This window comes from Globicephala melas, chromosome 9 (genome assembly GCF_963455315.2).
Source record: "Globicephala melas chromosome 9, mGloMel1.2, whole genome shotgun sequence".
NCBI lineage: Eukaryota > Metazoa > Chordata > Mammalia > Artiodactyla > Delphinidae > Globicephala > Globicephala melas.
In genome coordinates, this window is record NC_083322.1 from 81,747,121 (window position 1) to 81,769,532 (window position 22,412).

Here is a 22,412-nt window from a genome sequence, read left to right on the forward strand (position 1 = left end):
GACTCATGATGCAAATAAAACTCTTAGCATTTCTATTATAATTTTTATTTCAATAGCAATCTAAAGTGATAGCTATGAACACACTAAACCAGTTTTCATGTTCCATGTGACAGTATTTTAGATATTTGAAAATAGCTTTGTTTTCTAATTTATCTGGAATGCCCAATCCCAATTATCATGTATTTCAAGACAGTTCAGCATATTCTCATCCTTTCCTGCGTGTATTCCTGCGTACTCATTTTACACCAGGAATGTTACTCAGAATTCAGCACAATACTCCAGTTGTGATATGGCCAATTCAGAATGTCCTTTTCATCAGACAGTCAACTACAAAATGAAAATCTAAAGATTTTACCATTCTTCTCTAGTGGGGGAAATGTGGTATAATTGTAAACTGTAATGATCTCTTCACAGTAAAAGAATATCACAGGGATATTGATTATAAATCATATTTACTTTGCCCTATAAGATATCTAAAAAGAAGTCTTTCAGGATGAGGTTAACACCTGTTTTAACAAAGGAAATAGTCTTGATTTAACTCACAAAGAATTGAACGAAGCAAAAAGAACCAGATTCTTAAGAAGAAAATGTGTGTCTCAAAAAAATATTTCCCTAGTTTCTGTGTTTCCCTAGTTCTGTGTTTCCCAACACCAATAACTTTAACATAGAAAAAATGTTGTCATTTCTGACTATTAATGCTAATGATTAATAATATATCTTGGTTTTCTCAGTGGGCATCTAAGTTTCCCATTAGGCATCTAATTTAAGAGAAATATGTGATTCAGGAAAATGTTGGTTTCAGTCAGTCTGCTTAGTGACAATGGAAATAGTTTTCAGTATGCATCCAAATAAATTTTATGAGAATTTATTGACTAAACATAATTTAAGGAATCTTTTTTGGACTCTATTGTTTACAGCAGAGTAGCAGGGAATGTTTACAATTTCTCCAACTAGTATTTAGGACAGCATTGTAAGAATACTCTCACATTGAAATAACCTTAAGACAAAGAGATACAGTGTTCTCTTATTAATGAGATTTATTTCTGTGAGGTAAACTATGATAGGTTATGTTGATACTGATTTAGAATTCAAATCATATTTTTAATAAATCATCAATTCACTTTTTGTTTAATATCTTCTGCAAGATACACCAGCTGGAAATTTCTTTGACTTGTCCTATATTTAGGACAAGTACATTGAGTACTTTTCTATAACTTATTGTCTACTACCTCCATGGGTGAACTAAATGTTTTGATATCAATGGCTTATTTCAAAACAGTAGAAGTTTTTTAGTTTTTTACAATGTGTACGATAACATTCAACTTTTCCATGATGAATTACATCAAGTTTTTATCACAAATTTTACCTTTATTTTTAAAATTGTATTTAAATTTTAAAAATAAGAAAATTAATATCTTTCTATTTTCTTTTTTAGCTCAGTTTTTAAAGGATCAGCAGTGTGTGTGTATCATTTATCTGATATACAGACTGTGTTTAATGGGCCTTTTGCTCACAAAGAAGGGCCCAATCATCAGCTGATTTCCTACCAGGGTAGAATTCCTTATCCTCGCCCTGGAACTGTAAGTATCCAGGAAACTTTCTTTGTTATTTTACTTTTTTAAAAAATATAAGTTACTAAGAAATGAATATCATGCTGATGTTTATTAAATACAACTATAGACCTACTGGTATACTCATTATAATTTTTCAGCTCACAGGTTCTTAGATTTGGGATTTTAAAAATATATATATTACAGCATTCTGTACAATTTTTTCTAAGTGCTATTGATAATAAAATCTCATTTGTATTTCAAGACAGCTGGATATGTTAGATAGGGAAGAGATATTTTCCTAATTTTACTGGCATAAAAACCATAGCTTGGAAAGTGTTAACATTTTGAAGGCAGCCTAAGAATTTGAATGCTAGTTGCCTTTCACAATCCTTCCTTATATTAAGGAATCTCATCTACTTTAATGAAAGAATAATCATGTGAGAATTAGTTTAGAGATAAATCATGTGGAGATATTTCAATTTTAGGGATATATTTAGTTAAAAATTACACGTTGTGTATATTTCTCAAAGAAATAAAATGGTGTGTGTGAGCAAGTAATGACAATGAAAGTGATGTAATTCAAATAAAATATTTATAAAGTTTTAAGGCATACAAATATAACCATGTCTTGCAACATTGTAGTATTAAGGGGTACATTGTAAACTACCTTTTCCAGCTGAAGTTACAGACAATGCACTGGCAGATTGGAACTGAGTTTTTCTAGGACAATGATCACAGTCTTACTATTTGTTTTTAATTTGGACCATAATAATGCTGCATTGCGTTCTAAAATATTGATTAGTTTCTGTCTCTGTAAAATGTCATACAACACACTGATTGAGAGATGTTACACAATTGACCAAGAGGAATATAATCCTCTTATATCTTTGCATTTCATCAAGTAAGGTTATATTTATAAATTGGGTTGGAGGGAAGTAAAGAATGATTTTTTTAAAATTGAAAGATATTTATTAAAATAATATTTACTTAAAATGTTTTTATTTGAATATGAAATCCCCTTTGTCAATATACTTTCAGACATTCATTCCTCGTAATTTTTACTGACTGTTGATTCACTTTAGTTTTGTGTTATTATTAGAGTTTCTTTGCAATACATTATTTACTCCTTTGTTTTCTCATCATCTTAAAGTATACTGCTGTCAAATGTTTTAAAAATAGAAAAAAGTGTGCTAAGCCTCTAAAGAACATGTTTATTCAAAATTAAAAGGGCTCAGGTTTGGTTCCCTGGCTAGGAAGCTCAAAGATTAGTCATTGATATGTATTTTATTAGAACAATTAACTTTTAATTAATTTTGGAAAGATTATCAGAATTGCTACTTATCCAGGAAAGAATTGTTTTAAAAAGTTGTAGTTAATCATGGCTGGCAACAAAGTCTTAACCATATAATTACATTCTCCTTTTAAATGATTTCACTTTGATGCTTATAGCTCAACAGAAGATGGAAGAAACATTTAATTATTTGGTATCACACAAGGAAAAGAAGTCAACAGATATATCCATCTTAGGGTACCTCAAGTTGGAGTGTGTTGGATAAGAAGCAGGGTTTACATAAGAGAAGGGAAAGCAAGGGGAAGCTGAGTAACTTTCAAATTCCATCATAACTGAAGGCTCTCATTATTTCATTGAATGTAGTTCATGTATTTTCAAATGATTCACTGATAAAGTATCCAAAGATTTGTCATATTTTTGAGAATTGTTTGCTATTTGAATTTGACCAAGTCATTGCTTCATCTTAAATCAGCAAATTAAGAGGCGGTTGTGATTATATATGCTTTCCTCAGTTATTCTTTTGAACAAAATATATATGGGATTAGTACAGGAGCAATTGATTTGTAAACTGAATAAAATTCTATTTCCCCTAAATAAAACTTTAAGAGAAACCTCTCAGATAGAGATAAAAGAGAGCCACACTCATTGAATCAGGGTTCAAGGCCTCAGAGCCTCAGTGAGTGTGTGCTGGAGTTAGCTTGTACCTGGCTGGCAAGAAGAGATTGTGTTCACCTCATCTCAATTGAGGAGGTCACAGTAGCAACTGGAAATCAGCCATGGTGGGATTACTACACCATGGAAATTGGCAGATGTTACAAATCAGGGATTTTCCCCTAAAGAAAAGCGCTCTCCCTGGTCCCACAGTGCCTCATGACTCTTCACCCAATGGCAGCTCAAAAGGTCTCTGAGAAGAACACTCATGTTGAATAGCAATTATCCTACATAAAATGTGAGACTAGATAAATCATTTTTAGTAAAACAATATAAACCAACGCTAAATTAGAAAATTCTGCGAACAGTCCCACTTTTCACTATTTCTGAACTCCTAAGAATAAGCATTTTTTTCCTGTTCCAAAGCAGTGTGAAATAAGCCAGGGCTTAGTGACACACATCTGGAGGAGACTCCATGAAAAAAGGGAGTGAGTAGTCAGTACTTGAGACATATTTCTATAATGTGGTTTCTTACATCTGGTGCTGAGACCAGAGCAACTCCCTTAAATTAAAAAAAAAAATTGTCAGATGAGTAATCCTTAGGGAATAAAAGAGGCTGGGTGGAGGAATGACCTCTGGAACTGCCCCTGGAAAAGCATACCTCCCTGAAGATGTAGTTCCTCCACACTTCACTGAGCAAAACACCATGAAGTCAGCTCTCTGACTCAGAGTGGCCAGTATCTGTCTCTTTCTTGGGCTTCTAAGGTTTAATATCACCTTCATGTAGCCAGAAGACTTACAGCCAATTGACCCAAAGCATTCTTTTTCTCTAGGGTTAAGAATGTTGCCTCTGAAGCCTCCCAAGGTAGGATCAACTATGATCGCCATACTTTATTTCCCTATACAGTAGTCCAGTTGCAAGGTCAACTTCATAAATATATGGCTGGATTCTTAAAGAAATGACACTGGCAGAAATCCTATACCCTCATTCTAATGTTCCTGTTAGGTGCTTCTTTTAAAGCAGCATTGATAGCTGTGTTAGCAAACTCCCAACTAGCAAGCCCAAGTCAGTAGGAAGAAGCCTGCCAATTGTGTCATAATGTTTTTCCATAAGTAATACAAGTTTGTGGAAGAAACAAGACACCTTTGGTATGTTGCAAAGGGCGGCCAAGGACTGCAGATTCTCTCTGTGGCTGAGCTAACATATTACATTATTCTGATACAACATGTTTAAGCTTCTGTAGAAGATTGTGTTTGCTTATACTATACTGTTAAAGCAGAACCTCACAAAAGTCTTCAGTTTTAACATCTGTTTATAACTGGACCAGAACCATCTGCTTCAATCGCCGTGCTTTGAACAGGTCTACAACCTGGTGCAGCAAAAGAACACAGAAAATTCATGATCCTGACAAAAGTGCCAGCAAAAAGGTTTCCCTTTTTCTTGGGACCACTAATTATATGGATCATGTTCAAAGCATCTTTTGGTTGTTCTTACATTAGAAGCATTTTTGTTCCTCATAGACATTTTAAAACATAGCAAAGTTTACAATAAAATTGAACACGTGAGGCATATAGGCATGAAAAGTTAATTACATATTGTTTCACATAATTATTCAAGACATATGAATAAAGCAGACAATAAATATTATTGAAGTCTAGAGAAAAAGGAGGTCGACATGGGACAGCCCTGTTTGGAAAGGCATATAAAAATATGTGAGATTGAGCTGGGCCTGAAGGACAGTTGATGTGGATAATTTGGATAAGTAAGGAGGGATGTTTCAGGCAAAGGTTACTGCATACATTACAAAGCAGAGACAGAAATTAATAAGTGAATCCTAGAAGCTCTGCATGGGCTAGTAGGACTGGAACAAAGAGCTCTTTTAAGTCGTGGAGGATAAATACAAGGAAGATGAGGGCCAGCTGGTGCATAAATACAAGTCTTCAACTTTGTAATTCTTTGGGCTTTAAATAAAAGGCCTAGATTACCAAGGGTTTAAACGTAAGATCAATTTCTCTCCGAACACAAGTTTCAAAGACCAGTGCTAGAAACTAGCCCCGATTCTAGAATATCATTTATTTATGTCCATTTATTTATCCATATACCACTTGTCCTTCAAGTGTTAGGTCAAGCTTCTTTTGAAACATGCCTGTCACTCCTTCTGTGAATAGTTTTGCATTTATTTTCTGTTATCTGTCTTTAGCCTCAACTCCTACCTCTTTCTTTCACTTTGTGCTCTGTGATTCAGGATTGCCCCAGGATTTATAGTTCCCTAAATATTCCAAACTCTTTTTATTTTTTTTAATCTCTAAACCTCTTCACTAATTCTGGCAGCCTTAAGTTCTCTACTATTCTAAATTCATTTTAAAAATATTGGCTCTTATTGATCATGAGCCAAATTCTGTTATTTATTTTATATTTATATTAAATTATAATTATATGTATCAGTTGTTATTTTACTTTGAATATGTCCATCTTCCTTACTAGAACACTTGTGTCTAGAAGACAGTGGTAGCTCCCGATTCTTAAGTCCCCAACTGGGCACATCAAAAAGCATTTTGAATAAAAGCTGTCCAAAGAATTGACATATGAATTAATATGTGAATATATTAATGCTGAAGACTAGTATAAATGGGTGAGTGGATTAGGAGCAGATGCTCAAGAATACCTGAGAATAGCAAGGAAATTTGGCATACTTCCTTAACATGGCATTCTTATTGTTCCTGTATTTCACTTAGCACTTTAGTAATCAAAACACTTAAAATGTCTTTACTCAGAAAAGGAGTGCTTATCACCACTTGATAAACAGAAGCTAGAACTGGAGAAAAACAAACACTTAAAGGAGAAGTTTAACCAAAATTACTTAATGACTATTTGTAGAGCAAAATTATCCTTCTTAAGAACGAGACAACAGCCCAATTAATGGACAAAGGCTTTATTTTATGGTAGCACGTGGGTGTTATATTATCTTGAGGTTTCCGTACAGAGGCTTTCATATATCACAAGGTGAGGGATACGTTAATCACATCTTATTTATACTTGGCAGTTTTATACTGAGCAAACTCACAGTTCCAGATGGAAAGTCTGCAAAGGGTAATCAATTTTTGTTCTTGTCACCATCACTGTCACTCATTCTGTGTCTTATCTACAAGCTTTATGCCATGAATCAATGGAAAAATTAATTATTGTCAAAAAGAATTCTTCTGTAATTTTGAAAACAAACTTTTACTAGGAGACACTTATTTCTAAGTAAAGTTTATTGTGAATATAAAACAAAAGTCCCAAATGGAGAACATTTGAATGAATATAAAATAATTGATTTGAGTTGATTTATTTGGGTTACATATTTAATGACTATGGTTTTGAGCAACTGAACATAATTTTTATCTAAATTTCAACTACCATTAAGTAAAACCCAGAAACTAGGCACTTACAATTTAATAAGCTTATCACTCATGAAAATAATTGCTAACTGGAAATTGTATAAATTGCCTAGTAATATATGCTAACTTTGGATCTTTCTGGAACTTACAAATGAGAATACTTGCAAATATTTAAGGAGATATCTCAGCTTAGCAGACCATCATTAGTGGTGTTTTACGAAGGACTGGAACTATTTAAATTGCCCATGCATTTGTTCTTTCCATGTTTTCATTCAGTGAGCAATGTATTTCCCGTTTTCCACTTTGTGTGAGGAATGAGGGTAGAAAAAACCCATAATACTACACTTCTCAGAAGTATGGTACACACCCATAAGTTTAGAATACCCTCACATGGAATTTTTTGTCCTCATTTGGTCTTTTAGTATAAGCAATTTATAAACATGCATAAATATAATACTTCTTCCTAAAAGAAAAGCATGTGAACCCCAGATGAAAGTCTAGTTAATGGGATAATGAATGAGAAGCTTAGTTTTATTACTTGTCTCATTATCTCTCTTCAGTGAAGTCATTTAATTGCTCCTTATGCCTTTCTACAAAAAGAGAACTATATTTACTTGTCCTAGAAAAAAATTCTAGTAATGTTAACTGGTCAAAGTTAGACTAAAAATTGCATTCAGGATGATACAGTTCAAATGAGTGAGAGCACATTCATAATCTGCTGAGTCTTATTTGCAAATGTAGGACTGCCTGGCAACACTGGCCCAGAGGCAGTGACATTGTAGGTCAGCTGTTGCATGGATTTAACCCAGAAATTGCCATGTTTTGTTTGGTCCCTAAAGTTGTTTTTCTTTTTTTTTCATTGAGTCAACATTAAAATTTTGGCAGATTTCACATAAAATTCCACATTTCTATCTTCTGTTGGAATATGGCCACACTAGGCTTATATTCCTGCATAGGAGCAGTCAACTAGAAATAAATGTTCATTGCCACTGTCGAATGAGGTATAATTTTCCTTTTATTACTGTCCCCATTACATCTTGCTGTTCACCACAGATGCTGTACCCATTGCTATTGAACAGGAAGTTTGCTTTGTTGCTTTCCTTTCACTTTGTACCTCTCTAAAGAGGATAAATGAAATCTAGAACAGTAGTGCTTTTGTTTTAAAAAAAATGACCAAGTATTTTTTTTTTGAAAGTAGAGGTATTGACAGTATTTAATAGGGTTAGACAAATAATGTTTGTATGTGTTAAAAGCTTATATGTTGCTCATATAACTTAACACTCAGCTCCTATTAGTGAGTGTGTTTTAAGTTCCAAGCTTCAGCACCTCCCAGCCTACCCATGAGTTTGGCCTCAGATGCTCTGTAAATGGAATCCTCTTCTCAGAAGCCCTTGTCATGCTTCCTTTCCAGAACTGCTGAAACTGTCCAGCAGTCATTTTTAGATCTCATAATTGCTTTCTCTCTGCCCCTTTAAACTTGATGCTCTGAATCTTTCCTCTCCTCCCCAGAACTGAGGCGCCTGTTTCATACAGCCCCTGCACCAAAATTGGATGCCAGATATAACAGAGTAATTCACTCATTCAACTACTCTTTGTGGAATATTTAATATTCTTCAGCTTTATTATAGGTCTGAGGGTGAAATCATGAACAAAATTTACCCAGTTAAGACTAATTCACAGCTTACATTGTAGAGGAAGAAACAGACAATAAAGATATAAGCAACAAATATATTACACACAGGTAAATAGAGCTGTGATGAAAAATAAAGCAAACTAAGGAGATGGAGAGTGGAGATGGCGATGGGGAGCTATTTTTGTATGTGTCATCACCTTTAAGGAAGTAACTGTTGAACTGAGAACTGAATGAGGCAACAGAGAAAACCGCGGAGCAAGTGCCAAGGTCCTAGAGCAGGAGCTGGCTTGGGACTCAGGAAGGGCAGGAACTATGGGAGGGGTAGATGCAGTTGCAGGCCAGACATTCAGGGGCTTATAGCCAGGCTAAGCTGTTGGGATTTTATTCTGAGAGTAATGGAAATCACTGGAGTGTTTTCCAGAGGGAAATTATAAGGTCTGGTTTACCATATCCAATCCAAGCTCCAACTTCGGAGAGCCCTCTTTTGGGAGAGGGGATCAGATAGAATAAAACTCTCGCAGGTTAGAGTTCTGATTGAATTTGATAACAATAATCTAATTTATTTTAGCCAGTAGCAGCATTAGATTATATCCACAAGGGTTTTTTTTATAACAACACTGGACCTGGCGCAGAATAAGGAACAGAAAAGTGATGGATGAGAAGGGTGAAAATTTATACCGTATACCAAATGGTGTCAGCTCCTCTCTGAAAACAAACAGTGCAGGATAAGTGGACTTAGCCCATTTAAATGATCAAATTACACACCTTATTTTCTACAGATAGTACTATGCATAGTCATGCAGTTTTCTCCTCACTCGGTAGCAAATACACTTAAAACAGCTTGAGCTTCTAAGTATTTTGAAAAATAGAGGTCTTCTGATTATTATTAAAATAAAGCCACTATTGTATTAACTTAGTCCTTTAAAAATTTTTTTTTAGTGCCCAGGAGGAGCATTTACACCCAATATGCGAACCACCAAGGAGTTCCCAGACGATGTTGTCACTTTTATTCGGAACCACCCTCTCATGTACAATTCCATCTACCCAATCCACAGAAGGCCTTTGATTGTTCGTACAGGCACTGACTATAAGTACACAAAAATAGCTGTGGATCGAGTGAATGCTGCCGATGGTAGATACCATGTTCTGTTTCTCGGAACAGGTAAGTATTTGAGCTCAAACTAGCTTAATGTGTAGTAAAAGAGCGTACTTGCTACGGGCATGATATTGAAATCAGAAAAACTCCAGTGTTACATGTGTCTGACTCTGAGGTGTTTCATGCTTCAGTTTCTACATCTGTAAAATGGAGTTAAGATAAATTACTTTATAGGATTGTTGTGAGGAACAAATGGGTTAATATATGTAAAGCACCTAGAACTATTCCTGGCATATATTGTGGTGAAATAAGGTAATGAGATGAATGAAGGGATGGGAAATTTTAAGCATGAGTGTTCTCTCAACTAAAACAAATACTGTGACCGCTTCATAAACACATGGAGCCATATATGCTTTCCTGCCATCTCCAGGACGTTTCTTTATCAATTATATTAGTATATACTTTATTCTTCCATTTCATCCTCCACTGAATTCTTGGTTTAGAAACCTTACGCTAGCAAATGAAACTAGGCCTGTACCTTCACCTACTGCCACCTCTGCTATACTGCTGATTTCGCCAAGGTCTTCAGTGTTCCCATGCCAAGAAAATCCAAAATCCTTTAACCACTGAAATGCCTCCATATCCTCTTTGCCTCATTTGGCGTTTTAGAATCACCCTACCTCTTGCTTCAGCCACAAGGCACATAATTTTCCTCTGTCTCTAGCAGTTCTCTCTCAGTTTCCTTCAGTAGCCTGGCTTTCTCCTCCCCATGATGTAGATGTTTCCTGAGGTTCTCTGCATGGTCCTCTTATTTTTATGTATTCTTTGGCCATCTCATTCATTCATTTGGTTTTAATTAATCTGTGCAAACAATCCCAGATGTGTATCTCTAGTCCTTGCCATTTTGTGAGCTCAGTATTTGCATTTACAAGTTATTATTAGGTAACACAAGTTGTATGACAGGTTAACATTTCAAACATCATGCTTCAAACTCAGTTTATTCGCTTCTAAAACTCTTTAACCAGTGCTTAATCCAGTCTCCCATATTTGTATTCATTACCACACATTCCTTTCAAGGTTCTGTTTCTCCTTCATATGTCATGTCTCTCTAGGCATATCACAGTACCGGGTAACCTCAGTAAATATTTGTCAAGATGAACTGAAAATCGTAACTATATCCACTGCAACACGTACAATGAAATGAATTCGTAACTGATTGCAAAAGCTAATCTTCACTTGCATAAAACTGTGTTCTCCAAAGATGTTGCTTCCATATAAATAACTATAAAGAGTTTCTTTTAGCCTTGATGCTGATCATCCAGTGTGGAAATTGCATTTGAAAAAAAAATTTTTTTTCCTGAAGTGATGAGGTCATTTAGAGTCACACCTCTCTCTAATTTCTCATATTACTCAGAAAAAAATGACTGTTTTCTTATTTTCCTTTTGAAGGCTGTCTTAAATGTAGACTCTTTTCTTCCCCAGTTTTATTGAGATATAATTGACATACATTACTGTATAAATTTAAGGTACACAACATAATGGTTTGACATATATAGTGAAATGATTATTGCAATAAGTTTAGTTAACATCTGTCATCTCATATAGATACAATAAAAAGAAAGAAAAAAAATTTTTTCCTTCTAATGAGAACTCTTAGAATTTATTCTCTTAATAGCTTTCATATATATCATACAGCAATGTAACTGTAGTACATCCCAAAACTATGGGGGTGTATATTACATCCCTAGTACTTAGTATCTCATAACTGGAAGTTTGTACCTTTTGATTGCCTTCATTTAATTCTCCCTCTCTCCACATCTGATAGTGAATGTGGTTTTTCATTTTGTTTTTGTTTCTTTATATTACACATATAAGTGAGTGCATAAAATACTTGTCTTACTCTGTATGACGTTTTTTCACCTAGCATAATGCCATCAATTTCGATCCACGTTGTCACAAATGGCAAGATTTCATTCTTTTTATGGCAGAGTAACATTTTAAACCACACTTGTTTTTCTATTCATCTGTCAACAGACACTTAGGTTATTTCCACATCTTGGCTATTGTGAATAATGCTGCAGTGAACATAGAGGTGCAGATATCTTCTCCAGTTAGTGTTTTTGTTTCTCAGAGGTGGACTCTGATATCACATTCAGGTTGTTTTTTCATGAAAGTCTACATAAAATATGTAGGTTTCATGGATGGAATTTTTTAGTCTTTATAAACTGTTCAGCAGTGTTTATTTAGATAGAAGGCAGTAAGAAACATGTTTTTGCACAAATTCTTTGGCTTTTCTTACCACATAAGTATCTGGCACCTTTACATAGACTTTTTATGTTGGTATTTAAGAACTTGTATCATTTTGGAGACCTTCAAGATGGCGGAAGAGTAAGACGCGGAGATCACCTTCCTCCCCACAGATACATCAGAAATACATCCACATGTGGAACAACTCCTACAGAACACCTACTGAACGCTGGTAGAAGACCTCAGACTTCCCGAAAGGCATGAAACTCCCCATCTACCTGGGTAGGGCAAAAGAAAAAATGAAAAACAGAGACAAAAGAATAGGTGTGGGACCTGCACCAGTGGGAAGGAGCTGTGAAGGAGGAAAGGTTTCCACACACTAGGAAGCCCCTTTGCGGGCGGAGACTGCGGGTGGTGGAGGGGGGAAGCTTCGGAGCCGCGGAGGAGAGCGCATCAACAGGGGTGTGGAAGGCAAAGCAGAGAGATTCCTGCACAGAAGATCGGTGCTGACCAGCACTCATCAGCCCGAGAGGCTCGTCTTCTCACCCGCTGGGGCGGCTGGGGGCTGGGAGCTGAGGCTCCGGCTTTGGCGGATCCCAAGGAGAGGCCTGGGGTTGGCTGCGAGAACACAGCCTGAAGGGGGCTACTGCTCAATAGCTAGCCGGGAGGGAGTCCGGGAAAATGGCTGGAACTGCCTAAGAGGCAAGAGACCATTGTTTCGGGGTGTGCAAGGAGAGGGGATTCAGAGCAACACCTAAATGAGCTCCAGAGATGGACGCGAGCCGCAGCTATCATCACAGACCCCAGAGATGGGCATGAGACGCTAAGGCTACTGCTACAGCCACCAAAAAGCCTGTGTGTGAGCACAGGTCACTATCCACACCTCCCCTCCCAGGAGCCTGTGTGGCCCACCACTGCCAGGGTCCCGTGATACAGGAACAACTTCCCCAGGCAAACACACGGTGTGCCTCAGGCTGTTGCAACGTCATGCTGGCCTCTGATGCAGCAAGCTCGCCCTGCGTTCTGTACCTCTCCCTGCCCCAAGCCTGAGTGAGCCAGAACCCCCTAATCGGCTACTATTTTAACCCTGTCCTATCTGAGCAAAGAACAGATGCCCTCAGGTTACCTACACGCAGAGGCAGGGCCAAATCCAAAAACTGAACCCCAGGAGCTGTGCGAACAAAGAAGAGAAAGGGAAATCTCTCCCAGCAACCTCAGGAGCAGAGGATTAAATCTCCACAATCAACTTGGTGAACCCTGCATCTGTGGAATACCTGAATAGACAATGAATCACCCCAAAATTGAGGCGGTGGACTTTGGGAGCAACAACATATGTATTTTTTTGCTTTTTCTCTTTTTGTGAATGTGTATATATATGCTTCCTTGTGTGATTTTGTCTGTATAGCTTTGCTTTTACCATTTGTCCTAGGGTTATCTCTGTCCAATTTTTTTTCTTTTTTTTTTTTAAGTATAGTTTTTAGCTCTTGTTATCATTGATGGATTTGTTTTTTAGTTTGGTTGCTCTCTTCTTTCTTTCTTTTTTCTTTTCTTTTTAATTTTTTTCTTTTTAATAATTATTTTTACCTTTTTATTTTAATAACTTTATTTTATTTTATATTATATCTTTCTTTCTTTCTTTTTTTGTCCCTTTTCCTCTGAGCCGTGTAGCTGACAGTGTTTTTGTGGTCTGGCTGGGTGTCAGGCCTGTGCCTCTGAGGTGGGAGAGCCAAGTTTAGGACATTGGTCCAGCAGAGACCTCCCGGCTCCATGTAATATCAAATGGAGAAAGCTCTCCCAGAGATCTCCATCTCAACACTAAGACCCAGCTCCACTCAACAACCAGCAAGCTACAGTGCTGGACACCCTATGCCAAACAACTAGCAAGACAGGAGCACAACCCCACTCATTAGCAGAGAGGCTGCCTAAAATCATAAGGTCACAGACACCCCAAAACACACCACTGAACGTGGCCCGACCCACCAGAAAGACAAGATCCAGCCTCATCCACCTGAACAAAGACACTAGTACCCTCTACCAGGAAGCCTACACAACCCACTGAATGAACCTTAGCCACTGGGGGCAGACACCAAAAACAATGGGAACTATGAACTGGCAGCCTGCGAAAAGGAGACCCCAAACAAAATAAGTTAAGCAAAATGAGAAGAGAGAGAAACACACAGCAGATGAAGGAGCAACATAAAAACCCACTAGGCCAAACAAATGAAGAGGAAGTAGGCAGTCTACCTGAAAAAGAATTAGAGTAATGATAGTAAAGATGATCCAAAATCTTGGAAATAGAATGGAGAAAATACAAGAAACATTTAACAAGGACCTAGAAGAACTAAAGAGCAAATAAACACTGATGAACAACACAATAAATGAAATTAAAAATTCCCTAGAAGGAATCAATTGCAGAATAATGGAGACAGAAGAACGGAAAGTGACCTGGAAGATAATATAGTGGAAATAACTACTGCAGAGCAGAATAAAGAAAAAAGAATGAAAAGAATTGAGGACAGCCTTAGAGACCTCTGGGACAATATTAAATGCACCAACATTCGAATTATAGGGGTCCCAGAAGAAGGAGAAAAAGAAAGGGGCTGAGAAAATATTTGAAGAGATTATAGTTGCAAACTTCCCTAATATGGGAAAGGAAATACTTATTCAAGTCCAGGAAGCACAGAGAGTCCCATACAGGATAAATCCAAGGAGAAACACACCAAGACACATATTAATCAAACTATCAAAAATTAAATACAAAGAAAAAATATTAAATGCAGCAAGGGAAAAAACAACAAATAACATACAAGGGAATCCCCATAAGGTTATCAGCTGATCATTCAGCAGAAACTTGGCAAGCCAGAAGGGAGTGGCAGGACATATTTAAAGTAATGAAAGGGAAAAACCTACAACCAAAATTACTCTACCCAGCAAAGATGTCATTCAGATTCAACGGAGGAATTAAAACCTTTACAGACAAGCAAAACTAGGAGAATTCAGCACCACGAAACCAGCTTTATAACAAATGCTAAAGGAACTTCTCTAGGCAGGAAACACAAGAGAAGGAAAAGGCCTACAATAACAAACCCAAAACAATTAAGAAAATGGTAATAGGAACATACATATCGATAATTACCTTGAATGTAAATGAATTAAATGCTCCAACCAAAAGACGTAGACTGGCTGAATGGATACAAAAACAAGACCCATATATATGCTGTCTACAAGAGACCCACTTCAGACCTAGGGACACGTATAGGCTGAAAGTGAGGGGATGGAAAAAGATATTCCATGCAAATAGAAATCAAAAGAAAGCTTGAGTAGCAATTCTCATATCAGACAAAATAGACCTTAAAATAAACACTATTACAAGAGACAAAGAAGGACACTTCTTTGGAAGGGATCAATCCAAGAAAAAGATATAACAATTGTAAATATTTATGCACCCAACACAAGAGCACCTCAATACATAAGGCAAATGCTAACAGCCATAAAAGGGGAAACCAACAGTAACACAAACATAGTAGGGGGCTTTAACACCTCACTTTCACAATGGACAGATCATCCAAATAGAAATAAATGAGTAAACACAAGCATTACATGATACATTAAACAAGATGGACTTAATTGATATTTATTGAACATTCCATCAAAAAACAACAGAATACACTTTCTTCTCAAGTGCTCATGGAACATTCTCCAGGATAGATCATATCCTGGGTCACAAATCAAGCCTTGGTAAATTTAAGAAAATTGAAATCGTATCAAGTATCTTTCTGACCACAATGCTATGAGACTAGATATCAATTACAGGAAAATATCTGTAAAAAATACAAACACATGGAGGCTAAGCAATACACTACTAAATAACCAAGAGATCCCTGAGGAAATCAAAGAGGAAATTAAAAAACACCTAGAAAAAAATGACAATGAAAACACGATGACCCAAAACCAATGGGAAGCAGCAAAAGCAGTTCTAAGAAGGAAGTTTATAGCAATACAGTCCTACCTCAAGAAAGAAGAAAAATCTCAAATAAACAACCTCACATTACACCCAAAGCAATTAGAGGAAGGAGAAGAAAAAAAAACCCAAAGTTAGCAGAAGGAAAGAAATCATAAAGATCAGATCAGAAATAAATGAAAAAGAAATGAAGGAAACCATAGCAAAGATCAATAAAACTAAAAGCTGGTTCTTGAGAAGATAAAAAAAAATTGATAAACCATTAGCCAGACTCATCAAGAAAAAGAGGGAGAAGACTCAAATTAATAGAATTATAAATGAAAAAGGAGAAGTAACAACTGACACTGCAGAAATACAAAAGATCATTAGAGATTACTACAAGCAACTCTATACCAATAAAATGGACAACCTGGAAGAAATGGACAAATTCTTAGAAAAGCACTACCTTTCGAGACTGAACCAGGAAGAAATAGAAAATATAAACAAACCAATCACAAGCACTGAAATTGAGATTGTGATTAAAAATCTTCCAACAAACAAAAGCCCAGGACCAGATGGCTACACAGGTGAATTCTATCAAACATTTAGAGAAGAGCTAACACCTATCCTTCTCAAACTCTACCAAAATATAGCAGAGGGAGGATTTCTCCCAAACTCATTCTACAAGGCCACCATCACCCTGATACCAAAACCAGACAAGGATGTCACAAAGAAAGAAAACTACAGGCCAATATCACTGATGAACATATATGCAAAAATCCTCAGCAAAGTAATGGCAAACAGAATCCAGCAGTACATTTAAAGGATCCTACACCATGGTCAGGTGGGATTTATCCCAGGAATGCAAGGATTCTTCAATACATGCAAATCAATCAATGTGATACACCATATTAACAAGTTGAAGGATACAAACCATATGATCATCTCAACAGATGCAGAGAAAGCTTTCAACAGATTTCAACACCATTTATGATAAAAACCTTCCAGAAAGTAGGCATAGAGGGAGCTTACCTCAACATAATAAAGGCCATATATGACAAACCCACAGCCAACATCGTCCTCAATGGTGAAAAACTGAAACCATTTCCAGTAAGATCAGGAAAAATACAAGGTTGCCCACTCTCACCACTCTTACTCAACATAGTTTTGGAAGTTTTAGCCACAGCAATCACAGAAGAAAAAGAAATAAAAAGAATCCAAATTGGAAAACAAGTAAAACTGTCGCTGTTGGCAGATGACGTGATACTATACATAAAGATACTACCAGAAAACTACTAGAGCTAATCAATGAATTTGGTAAAGTAGCAGGATACAAAATTAATGCACAGAAATCTCTGGCATTCCTATACACTAATGATGAACAATGTGAAAGAGAAATTAAGGAAACACTCCCATTTACGATGGCAACAAAAAAAATAAAATACCTAGGAATAAACCTAACACCTGTATGCAGAAAACTATAAGATGCTGATGAAAGAAATTAAAGATGATACCAACAGATGGAGAGATATACCATGTTCTTGGATTGGAAGAATCAACATTGTGAAAATGACTATACTCCCCAAAGCAATGTACAGATTCAATGCAATCCCTATCAAAGTACCAATGGCATTTTTCACAGAACTAGAACAAAAAATTTCACAATTTGTATGGAAACATAAAAGACCCCAAATAGCCAAAGTGATCTTGAGAAAGAAAAACGGAGCTGGAGGAATCAGACTCCCTGACTTCAGACTATGCTGAAGTAATCAAGACAATATGGTACTGGCACAAAAACAGAAATTTAGATCAATGGAACAGGATAGAAAGCCCAGAGATAAACCCACGCACATATGGTCACCTTATTTTTGATAAAGGAGGCAAGAATATACCATGGAAAAAAGACAGCTTCTTCAATAAGTGGTGCTGGGAAAACTGGACAGCTACAAGTAAAAGAATGAAATTAGAACACTCTGTAACACCATAGACAAAAATAAACTCAAAATAGATTAAAGACCTAAGTGTAAGGCCAGACACTATAAAACTGTCAGAAGAAAACATAGGCAGAACACTCTATGACATAAGTCACAGCAAGATCCTTTTTGACCCACCTCCTAGAGAAATGGAAATAAAAACAAAAATAAACAGATGGGACCTAGTGAAACTTAAAAGCTTTTGCACAGCAAAGGAAACCATAAACAAGACGAAAAGACAACCCTCAGAATGGGAGAAAATATTTACAAATGAAGCAACTGACAAAGGATTAATCTCCAAACTTTACAAGCAGCTCATGCAGCTCAATATCAAAAAAACAAAAAACCCAATCCAGAAACGGGCAGAAGACCTAAACAGACATTTCTCCAAAGAAGATATACAGATTGCCAACAAACACATGAAAGGATGCTCAACATCACTAATCATTAGAGAAATGCAAATCAAAACTACAATGAGGTATCACCTCACACCTGTTAGAATGGGCCTCATCAGAAAACCTATAAACAACAAATGCTGGAGAGGGTGTGGAGAAAAGGGAAACCTCCTGCACTGTTGATGGTAATGTGAATTAATACAGCCACTATGGAGAACAGTATGGAGGTTCCTTAAAAAAGTAAAAATAGAAATACCATACGACCCAGCAATCCCACTCCTGGGCATATACCCTGAGAAAACCATAATTCAAAAAGAGTCATGTACCACAATATTCACTGCAGCTCAATAACCAGGACATGGAAGCAACCTAAATGTCCATCAACAGATGAATGGATAATGGCACATATATACAATGGAATATTACTCAGCCATAAAAAGAAACGAGATTGAGTTATTTGTAGTGAGGTGGATGGACCTAGAGTCTGTCATAGAGAGTGAAGTAAGTCAGAAAGAGGAAAACAAATACCGTATGCTAAAACATATATATGGAATCTAAAAAAAAAAAAAAAAGAAAAACGGTTATGAAGAACCTAGGGGCAGGTCAACAATAAAGGCACAGACGTAGAGAATGGAGTTGAGGACACGGGGAGGGGGAAGGGTAAGCTGGGACGAAGTGAGAGAGTGGCATGGACTTATATACACTACCAAATGTAAAATAGATAGCTCGTGGGAAGCAGCCGCATAGCACAGGGAGATCAGCTAGGTGCTTTGTGTCTACCTAGAGGGGTGGGATAGGGTGGGTGGGAGGGAGACGCAAGAGGGCCGAATTATGGGGAGATATATATATATATATATATATATATATATATATACACATAGAGCTGATTCACTTTGTTATACAGCAGAAACTAACACAGCATTGTAAAGCAATTATACTCCAATAAAGATGTTAAAAGAAAAAAAGAAAAGAAAAAACTTGTATCATTTTCAAAAACAGTATTTAGGCATCTGTTTTGAATTGTAGTGGGAAGCATCACTAATGCTTGCTTACAAAGCCACATAAGTCTCTTGAAGACTGTATCCTATTTGGAAAGTGCATGTTATGACAGTGCCTCTGCCAACAGCACCTTTCTGAATAGATGGTAACTCACTTAACCATTGAACCTTATCCTCATGGTTATATCAAACCACATTGTAATTTTTTTTTTTTTTTTTCGGTACACGGGCCTCTCACTGTTGTGGCCTCTCCCGCCGCGGAGCACAGGCTGCGGACGCACAGGCCCAGCGGCCATGGCTCACGGGCCCAGCCGCTCCTCAGCATGTGGGATCCTCCTGGACGGGGGCACGAACCCGTGTCCCCTGCATCGGCAGGCGAACTGTCAGCCACTGCGCCACCAGGGAAGCCCCACATTGTAATTTTTAAAAGTGACTTCAACTTTCGTGAAACTCTAACAAACAGTATATCGTGATGAAATATTTTCTGCCTGAGTAGATCTTGGATTTCTGGTGAAATTTCTTCAGGAGACAGTTCTCTGTGCTTGTTTGCTGCTAAAAGTGAATAAAATAGCCTTTTCTGAAATAGAACTTAGGAGAAACACAGGTCACTGTTCCCAGGATTTCTTAGCTTTGTGTATCTAAATGTCTTAGGAAGGATATAATATGTCTTGGGTGTTGTCAAATACCCAAGTACAAAATAGCCCTTTAATTGTTATAAATAAATAATGATGCTTCAGTTATTCCCACAATGAAGCAAGCTTCTCTCATGGCTTCGCTTTTCTCTGGACCTTCATGGAGAATTTAAGGAAATTTGATGAAGACATTGGTTGTCAAAAAATTTGCCATAGGAAAAACTTATGTGACAGGTCATTGGAATGCAAATACGTATCTTGTAACTGTATCCACTTTGACTATTATGAATGATTTGTAGTTCACAGAATCTCCATGGTAGTTGTGTGGGCTCAATGCCCAATAACTGTTACAGTTAGTCCATTACAGTGTACTACTCTGGCTGAGCTTGAGAGGCTGGTAATCTGTCTTTTCGCCCTTCTAGGACTGCCTCATTAGTTTTTGTGTGCTGTCAGCTGACAAAATAAACAAACAAATAAATACATACATACCTACGTATGTACATATGTACATTTATAAGTAAATAAATAGAAGGAAGGGAGGGAGGGAGGGGAGAAAGAAAAGTAAGCTTTGTCCTGTCATCTTTTATTTCTTAGTTTGCATTATCAATGTCTAGTCTAGGGATCAGAAAACTACAACATGGGCCAGATCTAGCCCAGTGCCCTCTGCAAGTATGGTCTGTAAACTAAGAATGTTTTGCATTTTTTAACGACTGTAAAAAAATTACAAGAAGAATGTTACATGAGCAGTGAAAATCATAAGATTTTTATATTTTAGTGCCCACAAATAAAGTTTTATTAGACCACAGCCACGTTCATTCATTTACATTTTGTCTGTGGCTACTTTTGTGTTACTACAGCAGAGTTGAGTAGTTGCCAGAGACTGCTTAACCCAAAGAGCCTAAATTATTTATTATTTGGGTTTTTACAGAAAAAAATTGCTGACTCCTGTTTTATTTAATAATTATAGAATTTTAGAAAAATTAAGACTTCTGAAAGAAGCTATTTTCTAATATGTAGCTATAATACAAGAATTTGTAACGTTGCCTCATATAAATACATCTTCTTTAATCTTGAGTAAAAAATGTCCTGCTCTTCTATTAAAACTTAAACTAGAAACCAAGTTTACTTAGTTATTTTCCCATTCATTCCTGCTACTACATCCCCTAAAAAGGAGCACAGGTTGAAAAAAATGTAATTTATAATCAGTGCTTTCTAAAATTTGGTATTATTTGTTGATATTCTGTAGCATTTTGGGTTTTTCGTTTTTTTGTTTTTTAGTTTTTAGTATTTAGGGCAATGGGTATTTTTATGTTCCTTACTCTTTTTTTTTTTTTTTAATTTTAGGAAGGTCTATAAAACAGCAGGCAAGGGTTCTCATAGGATTAACATTTCTATTTTAACTTTGCCACCTACTGCTTACGTCCAGGCTATTTGTTCAAAGCCAACTATAATGCACAGTGAAGAGATTTTTGCCTGTTTTCCTTTTGCCTCTGGAGTTATGAAAATATTTAAGTGTCTAGGTCAATTTCAGACACGTTTTGTCGAATTTACATTTTTAGCACTAAATATGAATCAGAATGCCATGTGCTTTCTGATGAAAGAGTGAGAGTTTTCTTGTGAATGGTTGTTAGAGGTTTAGGATGATTTAATGCCATTATGATTTTTTAATGTAAGCTCAATACGTGTGCTACTCTGTGAAAATTCTTATATAGTGTGTAGTGTTTCATGCTCTTCTTAACGTCTGTTTAACTGGACGAGTACTAAGTTGGACTGTAGGCTCCAATAAGTCATTTGAAAGTGTGAAGTTTTGAAGTATGTGCCCACATATGTGACTCAAACCTTAATACGTTTGCCTTGCAGCATTACAGGATAACTGCCTTCATAGTAACTAACAAGTTCTGGCAGTCACAGCTCTTGGAATGGCACACTGAATGAACGGCAGAGCCAGGCATTTTGCTTTTTAAAGAACTCCCTAAATTACTCAAGATGTAAAATTTGATAGCTGGAACAGTACGTTTGACTTCAGAAAATACTATACTGTCAGTTGGAAGCTGTGCATGAGTGTCACTCCTTTGCTTAGGAGTAAGGAACAAATCCCCTTATAAGTCACTGGTTTTTAATAACATTGTGGTTCACTGCTTTCCAAAGCAGAATCTGGAAACTTCTGAGAGTTTACCAAGGATTCTACAGGGATTTTCACAGCAGGAAATAGTAATAGAACAGAGTGGAGTGATGGCTGAATTGACAGGAGAAAGATGATAAATCATGGTGTGATGACTCCTTGATCATGTGGAAGAGTAGCAAAAGGGATATGTGAAGAGAAAAAAATGTAAGAGAGCCCATATGGTGATTGTTAATCCACAGAGAAATGTTCTCATTTAAATTTTACTTTAAAAAGACAATTTGTTAAAAATAAATATATGGATAATTGCTGAAAAAAAGTTTGTTAAGCATAATTCTTTTCCTTTAAGCTACTCTTCAGAGATACATTCTTTTAAAGCTAGCATAAAATCTCACATAATTTTTGTACAAATTTTAGTGTTGCTAGTTTGCCTGGATTACCCATTTACTTATTTAGTATGCTACTTATTATGCAAATAAGTGTACTTTTTCAAGTTTCTG

At 36.5% G+C, this 22,412-nt stretch overlaps 1 protein-coding gene across 2 annotated transcripts in view; it reads left to right on the forward strand.

The window, feature by feature from the left end:
* SEMA3C (semaphorin 3C) overlaps nt 1–22,412 on the forward strand; it is a 186,026-nt gene that overhangs the window by 118,769 nt on the left and 44,845 nt on the right. For both annotated transcript variants that reach the window (XM_070046305.1, XM_030834271.2), the window contains exons 11-12: nt 1,436–1,580; nt 9,449–9,671. In XM_070046305.1, coding sequence (XP_069902406.1) covers nt 1,436–1,580; nt 9,449–9,671 — 368 coding nt within the window. The remainder of the gene's footprint in view (nt 1–1,435; nt 1,581–9,448; nt 9,672–22,412) is intronic.